At 43.4% G+C, this 11,021-nt stretch overlaps 1 protein-coding gene across 1 annotated transcript in view; it reads right to left on the reverse strand.

The window, feature by feature from the left end:
- Positions 1-3,584: 3,584 nt before the first annotated feature.
- Positions 3,585-11,021, reverse strand: part of LOC145406739 (juvenile hormone esterase-like) — a 109,096-nt gene continuing 101,659 nt past the window's right edge. The window contains exon 12 of the mRNA XM_080277840.1: positions 3,585-3,768. Coding sequence (XP_080133966.1) covers positions 3,585-3,768 — 184 coding nt within the window. The remainder of the gene's footprint in view (positions 3,769-11,021) is intronic.

Consider the following 11,021-nt stretch of genomic DNA (forward strand, 5'->3'; position numbering starts at 1 on the left):
GTCCTTCCAACAATGTCCAAGCTTCACTTCCGTACGTTAGAGTTGGTATCACAATACTGTCATGTAGTAACTTTTTCACTTCCATGCTCACTTCCCTGTTTCTTATCACTGCTTTCAAAGAACCAGCAACATTTCTTCCCTGCTGTACCCTTTCAAGCACTTCACCCTCCAAACCTCCATCCTTACTCATCACACTACCCAAATACTTAAACGTACTCACATTTTCCAATTCCTCACCATCTAACCTTGCTGTACATTCACTAACTTCACCTCTCTCAAAGACCATCACTTTACTCTTCCCTACATTCACCTTTAGGTTCCGTTTCTTACACACTCTCTCAAACTCATCCACCAAGCCTTGCAGCTCCCCTTCGTCTTCACTCAACAACACAGTATCATCTGCAAACAACAGTATATACAGGGAGTTTCCAAACACTATCCTCTCTCACCAGGGCCACTCCAACATCCACTACCCTACCTTGTATCTCTTTTATTACCCCATCCATGTACAGATTGAACAACCATGGAGACATGACACATCCCTGTTTCAAACCAACTTTCAAAGAGAAAAATTCACTTAGTTCACCATCCACACGCACTGCAGCCTTCGCACCATCGTACATACTCTTCACAGCATTCAACAACTTCCCATCTACTCCATATATTCTTAACACTTTCCAGAATCCTTGTCTATCCACCCTGTCATATGCTTTCTCCAAATCCATGAAAGCCGCATACAACTTCTTTCCCTTCTCTAGAAACTTTTCCACTAAAGATCTAAGAATGAATATCTGATCTACACAACCTCTTCCCTTCCTAAAGCCTCCCTGTTCTTCTCCAACTAATTTCTCTGTTCTTTCTCTAACTCTGTCTATAAGTATGCTACCATACACTTTTCCTATTATACTAAGAAGACAAATGTCCCTGTGATTACCACACACTTCTTTTTCCCCTTTTCCTTTGTACAAGGGAATAATTATACCTGACTTCCAATCCTCCGGGACTCTACCTTCCTCCCAGGCCAATCTGCACATCTTCCACATCCATTCTACTACTATCTCTCCCCCATGCTTCAGCATTTCACCACACACTCCATCAATTCCTGGGGCTTTCCCCGATTTAACTTTCTTCATTGCTTCCACAACTTCTATCCTACTGATTTCTTCCTGTCTTCTCACCTCCCTCCTTCTCCCAGCCATTCCCCAGCCACTTATACTTGCATTACTTCCATCCTCTACGTTCAACAATTCCTTAAAGTGTTCTCTCCATCTGCTCACTTTTTCTCCCTTCTCCACTAGTAATCTACCATTTTTATCTTTCACTCCCCTGCTAACTTCACTTCCACCCTGTCTTACTCTTTTCACTTCTCTCCAGAACATTTTCTTACAGTCCCTCCACTTTACACTCAAATTCCTTCCAAATTCCTCATCCACTCTCTTCTTACTCTCTCTTACTAATCTTTTCACCTCTCTCTTCCTTTCCACATATAACTCTCTCTTCCGCCTCTCAACTTCTTCCACGCCCCTACTTCTCATCGATTCATTGTATGCTTTCTTCTTTTGTGCCACAGCCTGTTTCACCTCTTCAGTCCACCACGCTGTTCCTTGCACCCCCCTCCGTCTTCTCTTCCTTCCACACACCACATCACATGCTGCACATATTTCTTCTGTAAATATCTTACACACACCTTCCACGTCTCCCATCTGCTCCAATTCATATTTGCCCAATCGTTCCTCCACTTCTCTCTTATACTCTGCCTTTTTCTCACCCTCTTGTAACCTTTCCACTCTCCTTGCAACTACTCCTTCCTCTCGTCTTTCCCTTCTTCTATTCCTCCATCTCACTTGCATCCTAATTCTGGCCACCACCAAGTAGTGGTCAGAAAGTCCACTCCCCCAACCTCTATACACTCTTGCATCCTTTACACATCTTCGCATCCTTTCATCCACACACACATAATCAATCATTGCCTTCCTTTCATTCAGTTCACCACCCACCTTTCTCATCACTCGCCATGTATACCTGTGGATCATTTTATGCCTGAAAAGGGTATTGGCTATCACCAACCCCCTCCCAGCACAAATGTCCACTAACGCACTCCCATTCTCATCTATCTCGGCAGGCACACCCCACTCACCAACTATTCCATCCACCTTCACATTACCAACTTTACCATTCATATCACCAATCAAAAACACTCTCTCATTCCTTCCAAACTTTTCCATGCACACTTCCACATTTGTCCAGAACTCTTCTCTCACTCTTCTAGCACGATCTTGCGTTGGCGCATACACACACACAATCGCCCACATTTGTATTCCAACTTTCAACTTTACCAACACAATCCTTGACCCAACTGATCCATACTGTCTTATGCTCTTCTTCCATCTTTTACTCACAACAATACACACTCCTTCCTTTGCCCTCTCATTCTCATCTACTCCTGCACATATACCCCATCCATACTCCCATTTTCTCACACTTTCTCCTCTCCATTTTGTTTCAGTTATTCCACATACATCAACTTTCGCACCCTCAAGCACCTGGACAATCTCTCTCTCTTTCACCTCATCATTCGCTCCTCTTACATTCCATGTACTCATTACCAAGTCCTTTGTCCGGTCCTGGGTCGTCATCGTTTCGTCAGTCCTTGTCCGAGGCTTCTTGTTTGTTTTTTTTAGTTAGTTGTTTTCCGGGGAGGGGCACTAACCCTCCGCCAACCCTTTTAGTCGCCTTCCTTTTACGACAAGCAGGGATACTGGGGGACTATATATATATATATATAGAGAGAGAGAGAGAGAGAGAGAGAGAGAGAAAGAGAGAGAGAGAGAGAGATAGAAAGATAGATAGATAGATAAATAGATAAATAGATATAGATATATAGATATATATTTTTTATGTCCCTCCCTGGGCAAAGGTTTCGGGGCCTATTGCCAGGGTACATTCGCAAGGCCCGGTAGTCTTCCATCATCTCCACGTCACCATTGAGGCGCTAACACCCATCGTCCATATTGAATACATGCTAGGGCTGTCTCATACGTATCTTGTGTATTGTTATTTTCGGGGATGTTTTCACAACATGTCGGCGGGTCTTCTGGTAGATCAGTAAAGTCTGTTTTTTTATGAAAATCAAATACGTAGACTGTTCCTTGCCCCCGCGGGAATTTGAACCGCGGTACGTTAGGAATGTAAACAACCTCTCTTTCGATGAAGCTGCCTATCTATCTATCGATCAAGTTAGCCATCTCTCTCTCTCTCTCTCTCTCTCTCTCTCTCTCTCTCAACACACACACACACACACACACACACACACACACACACACACATATATATATATATATATATATATATATATATATATATATATATAGATATATAGATATATATATATATATATATATATATATATATACACACACACACAGTGTACGAGAGTGCTATAAACAAACGTTGTGAGATCGTTGCTCCTCGGTTTCTGTGTTGTGTCCGCGGTTCTGATGGCCAGGTGTGTGAACGTGTCGGGCAAGGTGTTCCAGGGTGTCAGGTAAGATGATTATGGTGAGGATGAGCGTCTTGCCTTCCATCTAACAACGTATTAAAGATGGTGATGCTGATGATAATGGTGATGATGGTGATGATGGCGATCGATTTACCTTCTGTCTGGTGTCCGGGATCATCTTTGGGTTGGGTGTGATGGCCAGGTGTTGGAAGGTGTCAGGGGTTGTGGCCTCCCATATGAAGCCCAGCGTGGCATCTGGCGTCGGATGCCTGAACAAAAGTAAATACGTAAATGATCATATATCTATATCTATCTATCTATCTATAATATAGATAGATAGATATAGATAAATAGATAGATAAAGATAAACAGATAGATAGATAGATTGATAGATACAGATAGATATATACAGTATAAATATTGTGAGGGTAGACTGAAGCACCAGTCGAGCAGGGCAGTACTTCCAATGTGGATGGAAAGCTGATAAAAGGGAGAACTGGAACTCCCGTTTCATCAGCCCTCGGGACTACTTCCTGACCATCCCCTTTTGCTGAACTTTTTCAGTGTTTCAGCAACACAGAGAGTAGGCCAGCATGCTTTCCAATACAAGTTTCTTTATCTGTCTACACCAATCTACATGCACAGTACACGCTACATTTCCTTTTGAAAATTAAAATGAAAAATGGCACACATTAACAATGCCTCGGAGTCCCGGGGTGGGGGGACCATAAATACCCTCACTATCCGCCCCTCTCCTGGTGACAACTCAACGAGCTGCCTGGAACCACTGCCTGACTCACTTCTTCATTTCTGCAACATTCGCTGTCTTTCCTCTGACTTTCTCTCAGCTGAACACCACCTCTCTTCCTCTAAAGCTCACCTTCTCTTCCTAACTGAGACTCAGCTGTCTGAGGCAACTGACAGTAAACCCTTTCTGTATCCTCCTAATTTATACTCATTTCAAAGCCAAAGGTGGCTGTTGTGTATATGTACGCAACGACTTATCTTGCTCTCGTGTTCCTGAACTTCATTCTTCTGAATTCTCTACTCTCTGGCTTCGGCTCTCCTGTCATTCTCTGAATAAATATATCTGCGCTGTTTATTTATCTCCTAATTCTATTGACTATCAAAAATTCTTCGACTATCTTACTTCTATGATGGAACATATTCTATCCATGTCTCCTTTCTCTGAGATTTCTAGGAGATTTCAATATTCACCATGACCTTTCGCTCTCCTCTCCTTCCACTGATCCACCTGGTGAACAAGCCTACATGTTTTCTATCCTTAATGACCTAGAGCAGCTTGTACAGCACCCTACCCTTATCCCTGACCACCTTGGAGAGAGCTCCAAAATACTTGACCTCTTCCTTACAACTAATCCTTCTGCATACATTCCGTTGGGCTCGTCCGATCACAACCTCATTACCTTAACCTGCCCTACCATTTCGGTGCAGCATGTGGACTCTCCAAAGAAACGTCGACTTTGACACTTTGGAGCTGAGGATTGGGAGGCTCTCAGGCAGTACTTCTTTGATTTTCCCTGGAATGAGTATTGCTTCCATGGCGGGTAGCCATCTGAGTGTGCCTTGCGCATTAGGGGGGTTATTCTCTCGGGCATGGAAGCACACGTTCTCTTCTCATATCATGTGACTACTGCAGGAAACCCGTGGTTTAATCACGCTTGTCCTAATACTGTCCGCAACAAGGAGAGGGCCTATGAAAGGTACCATTGCCATCCCACCCCTGAATCACATTTTTTTTATGTTTCTGCCCGGAATCATGCTAAGTCTGTTCCTCGCTGTGCTAAAAATAATTTCATCCATACTAAATGCTCTCAGCTCTCAAACTCGAATTCTTCCCGCTTCTTCTAGCACCTAGCCAAAAATCTTTCTAACAACTTTACCTTATCATCCTTCTCTCCTATTTTCTACTCTGATCGCTCTGCTGCTATTTCTTCTACTGATAAAGATCTCTTCATTCCGACATCCTTCTCCATTCCACCTTAGACGATTCCGTTGCTGATCCCCCATCATTTTCCTCCTCTGACTTCCTTATGGCTGACATTAAAATTTCTTCAGCAGATGTAGTTGCTGCCATCACTGGTCTCGATACTAATAAGGCATATGGGCCTGGTGGAGTCCTTCTTGTTGTCCTTAAGAACTGTGCCTGTATGCTTACACCATGCCTAGGTAAACTCTGTCGCCTATGTCTTTCAATTTGTTCCTTTCCTTCTTGCTGGAAGTTTGCTCTCATTCAGCCAGTCCCAAAGAAGGATGACCATTCCCAACCCTCTAACTATCGTCCAGTTCCTTTAACATCGTGTTCCTCAAAAGTTTTTGAGTATTTTAATTAAAATAAAATTAAAGAACCTTTCCTATCACAACCCTCTTTCTGATCGTCAGTATGGGTTCCATCAGGGACACTCCACTAGCGATCTTCTCACCTACCTTTTAGACTCCTGGTCATCCTACTTCCGGGACTTGGCGAAAGCTTTGGCATTGCACTTGACATCTCAAAGGCTTTCGATCGAGTCTGGCATAAATATTTAATTTCCAAACTGCCCTCTTACGGTTTCTTGCATTCTATCTCTGCCTTGACCTACAGCTTCCTTTCTGGTCGTTCTATACCTGCTGTTGCAGACGGCCATCGTATTTCTCCTAGATCTATCAACAGTGGTGTTCCTCAGGGCTGTGTCCTATCACCAACTCTCTTCCTTTTATTCATCAATGACCATTGAGCTGTACATCTAACCTTATCCACTCGTACACTGATGATCCAACCTTCATCTCTCCATTCCGGTGCTGCAACATCCATCCCGGTAGTTACTTCAACAAACAAGGGATGAGGCTATGGCACACATAATATCTGACTTGGCTCATATCACTGACTGGGGTAAAAAATAATCTTGTTTTTAGTGCATCAAAGATTCATTCCGACACAGTCTTCCACAGGAGTACCCACTAATGTTTCATAATATCCAGCTAAATCCTGCATCATCCTTGAACTTGCTCTCATCCATTTTCTGTCCAACTCTTTAATGCAAGAGGTAACCGTTATTCCCAGTCCTTTATTTATGCAACAGGTCAATTCTGGAACTGTCTCCCTCTGTCTGTATTTCCTTCTTTCTATAATCTCAAGTCTTCCAAACGCAGTGTGTCCAGCATCTCGAAATGAACGGATCCTGAATTTGGCTCTCTTTTGTATTGTTTTTTTCTTTTTTTTTTCTTGGAAGGAACTGTTTGCTGGCTCCTAGCCTTTGGTTCCTTCTCTGTCGAATAAAAAGATACATACATTTTATATATATATATATATATATATATATATATATATATATATATATATATATATATATATATATATATATATATATATATATATATATATATAAAACCCATTTGAGCCCAGTGTCGTCAGCATACGACGGAACTGGGAATTTTCAAAAGTTATTAATGTAGGAAACCTCTAGGTAGTGACCTATGAGCTTCCTGACTATCAGCCGGTAGGCGGAGGGCGGTACGCTTAGTACCCTCCCAGCACAAACCCTCGCCCAGGAACTCTGGGAGCCAATGGGATATATATATATATATATATATATATATATATATATATATATATATATATATATGCAGTATATACAGAATGAGAGAGAGAGAGAGAGTAAGACGTGTATTCTTGTCATCGTCCTATGAGGCTCTTTTCTCCTTAACATGGCCTACAGTGTCCATCATCAATCTTGAATGCTGAGTTGCACAAATTGAATAAGACTGATCTATGGTGATAGTTACAAAGAAGTGAAATGAGTTGATGTAGAGCCACAGCATTGTCTGCTGACTATGAACTATGTGAAATAGGCCGCCGAATGAATAACCGTCTTGATCAGATGATGTAAGAAGGAAGAATGACTCCTTTCCCTTACCAATTAAGAGTTGTTGAGATTCAATAATATCATGTATATTACTTTATACAGTTCCTGTCAATATCACAAAGGCATCAACATCGTACAAGAGAATGCTGAACAGTTGATGTAAGAAGAATGACTCCTTTCCCTTACCAGTTAAGAGTTGTTGAGATTCAATAATATCATGTATATTACTTTATACAGTTCCTGTTAATATCACAAAGGCATCAACATCGTACAAGAGAATGCTGAACAGTTGATGTAAGATGAAATGACTCCTTTCCCTTACCAATTAAGGGTTGTTGAGATTCAATAATATCATGTATATTACTTTATACAGTTCCTGTCAATATCACAAAGGCATCAACATCGTACAAGAGAATGCGGAATAGTATCATGGAAAATGAATCTCTGAGGAAGAGGTGTTACAATACTCCACCATGGCGAAGATCATTACCTCTTTAAGCTCGGTTAAATAATAAGTGTTGTTAGACTAGAAGCTTGATATGAGACATTCTTATCTCATAAATAAATCTCATTGAATTTTATTCAACCACGGCTTAGTATTGAAGCTGTGGGAATGGTCCAGTTTAATCAAACAAGGGCAAACGCCGCTGGGCGCATAGCCTTAAGCGGGTATCACACGGGGACCCGCCAACGTTTTGTGCAGCACAAAATGGACGTTCAAACTGAGCTTGGATGTCCATACCCTATCACACGGTGGACGTCGACGGCCACCTTCTTCTTCTTTAACGAGTTCATCCCACGCGCCTGGGAGGTCACTTTCAACTCCCTAGCAGATGACGTGTTTATCAACAACAACAATGGACGTGAACCTAGATTGTGACATTTGCAATGGGTGCTGCAGTCCTAACCCTGCAGGAAGAGGAAGAAGCCTCTGCAAGAAGACAAAGGAGGGGGAGAAGGAGGGCATTGTGGATGAGAAAATGGCTGCCACGGAGAGAAGAAAGCATCCAGTATAGAAATCTGCACAGTAGTGCTTTCTTCCCGAGTATGCCTTTCCAACGTATGCGGGCCTCTCTTGTAAACAATCAATGCACATTCCATCATATTTACCACATTTTGGTATACTGTATATGAAAAGTTTCTATGACAAACGGAAATATTGAAAGTACAAAGTTTACTGACGGTTTTGAATTAATCATAATATAAAATACCACCTCAACTGACTACAGAGTTCAAGATAGCAGACGACACACGCTACATGTAAACTCCATAGAGAAGAAGGAGACTACCAAGTCGTGGACGTCCACGGTGACCGTGGACGTCCACGAATGGCTCAGGCGGCCTTCCACCCGTGGACGTCCATGACCCTCCCGCGGAGGCAAATTTGGACGTCCACGAGTCTCTCGTGTGATAGCCCCTTTACTCATGCTCCGACTCCGCCCACGAGGGTCCCTTCCCGCAACCCTCCTGGCAGCAACTCTTCCTCCTCTAAGTATTTCCCGACAGGAGTGATCGATCTGCTCCAGCCATGAGTTACGTGGCATTCCCTTGGCCTCCTACCCCCTAGGTTAGATCGCTCAAAGATCACCCTGTGAGCAGGAATGGCCTCAGGAAAGCGGACCACGCGCCCATATAGCTGGAGTTTGCATTGACGTCTTATGTGTGTAATGGGCCTCCATTCAGTTTCATGGAGTAGACATTCGTTACGCATCTTGTTGTACCAGCGATATCCCATCATCCTGTGAAGACAGTACCAAAGGAGCTAATTCAGCACCTCAGGTCACTGTTTAGTGTCCATGTCTCACAGCCATAAAGACAGGGAGCACCAGCTCCCTGAAGATACAAACTTTCGTCCTTCTACACAAATAACAACAGTGCGAAATACCCTAATTGATTAAATCCATAATGCCGTAGGCCAGACCAGTGCGGCAAGAGATCTCACTGTCTGATCTACAGTTATTATGGACCACACTTCCAACATAAGTGAATCTTTCCAAAACTTCTATATCCTCACCACATGCTTGGACGGACCGAATGCTTCATTTAGCAAGCCACCATACGCCTGGTCCTCAGTCCTGGCCCAAAAGACCTTTAATTCCAATGGCTTCGCATTCTCATGAAATTCGTCGAGGGTACTTAGTAGTGTCTCCAGTGACTTCGCTAGGACAACTGTATCATCAGCCAAGGTCGGTAACCCTGAAATCGCCAACTGATACCCTACAGTGACTTCAACTCACAGTCCAGTCCAGTACCTAATCCATACATGTGTTGAATAGTGTGGGGGCAAGGAATTGCTGAGAAGAAGTAGGATGTTCTCCCTCCCCCACACTTGACAGCACTCTCAGTGTTTAAGTAAAGGCCATCAATCAGTCAGATTATCAATATGGGGATCCCACGGAGTTGCAGGAATTCCCATAGTTCCTCCCAATTTACTGAGAAATGCCTTCTTGAGATCCTCACTGGTTGGTAGCAGACCTTGTTGAAACTCAGGATGGTGTTCCACAAGAGCTAAAAAAACTAGGATATCGTCAACAGTACAATTCTTGGGCATGAATCCATATTGGTCAGGCCTCTGAAACTTTAGCAAATGGTCCCGGATACGCATCAGGAGAATGTGCCCGTCACACTGAGCACTGTAATACCACGATAGTTACTTCAGCCAATGCTGGTCTCCTTTCCAGATAGGGGTGGCTAAACCCTTCGTACAGTCAGGAGGAAAGATACCAGTCTGCCAAACAGCTTCTGTGACTGCATGTAACCCCCTGATCATCGTCTCACCCCAAGCTTTGATCAGTTCTGCTGGGATGTCACAAACACAAGCTCCTCTACCACTTTTCAACATAGCCACTGCCTTCTTGAATTCCTTTAGAGACGACACGGCTTTTTCAAATGGTGGGACAGCAGTCAGTGGTTGTACACAATCTGACGAAAGCTCTCCACTGGGAGGTTCGGCCATATACAGCTGCTCAAAGTACTCAACCCAACGAGATCTACACTCACTTGCCCCTGACACGAGTCGTCAATCTGCTGTCCAAACAGAGTTAGCCTGAGAGGTGGGTCTGGAGTGAATCTTCTTCATTGTTCGGTAGGTAGGTCGAAGGCATGCAAATGGCGTTCCACCTCCTCAGCAATTTCCCTGACGTGAACTCGTTATCCTTTCTCAGTGATAATCGTGCCAGTTGAGACAGAAATCTGCGCTGTTCCCGATACCCAACCTGTCTGGCAGCACAACTCTCATCAATTATGGTCAGAGTTTCCCGCGAGATGAATCCAATCCTTGGTCTCAGGTGGTCTCCAGTACACTCCTCAGCTGCCAGGGTGGCACGCTTAAAGGTATCCCATCGTTCCACAGGATCCTCAAAAGTACTGAGCACTTCAAACCGATTAGAGACGCATACTCATATGCGCACTCCTCATCCCTGAGTTTCTCAAGATGGAACCTTTTTTAGTGGCATATTGAAAAACTCTTAGTTTTGATTTGTAGCCTTAGAGTACCAACAACAAGTCTGTGATCAGTAGCAAAGAACTCTGTTTTCCAGAACACCCTGCAATTCTGAAGGATCCTCCAGCGAGTACTAATGAGATTGTGATAAATCTCCACAACAACCCATCTGGTACTGGGATACTAAGTCCAGCAGTGAAGATTTGGCTGCTGG

This window comes from Coenobita brevimanus, chromosome 8, assembly GCF_032717465.1.
Source record: "Coenobita brevimanus isolate Jiangsu-jjx chromosome 8, ASM3271746v2, whole genome shotgun sequence".
Taxonomy (NCBI): Eukaryota; Metazoa; Arthropoda; class Malacostraca; order Decapoda; family Coenobitidae; genus Coenobita; species Coenobita brevimanus.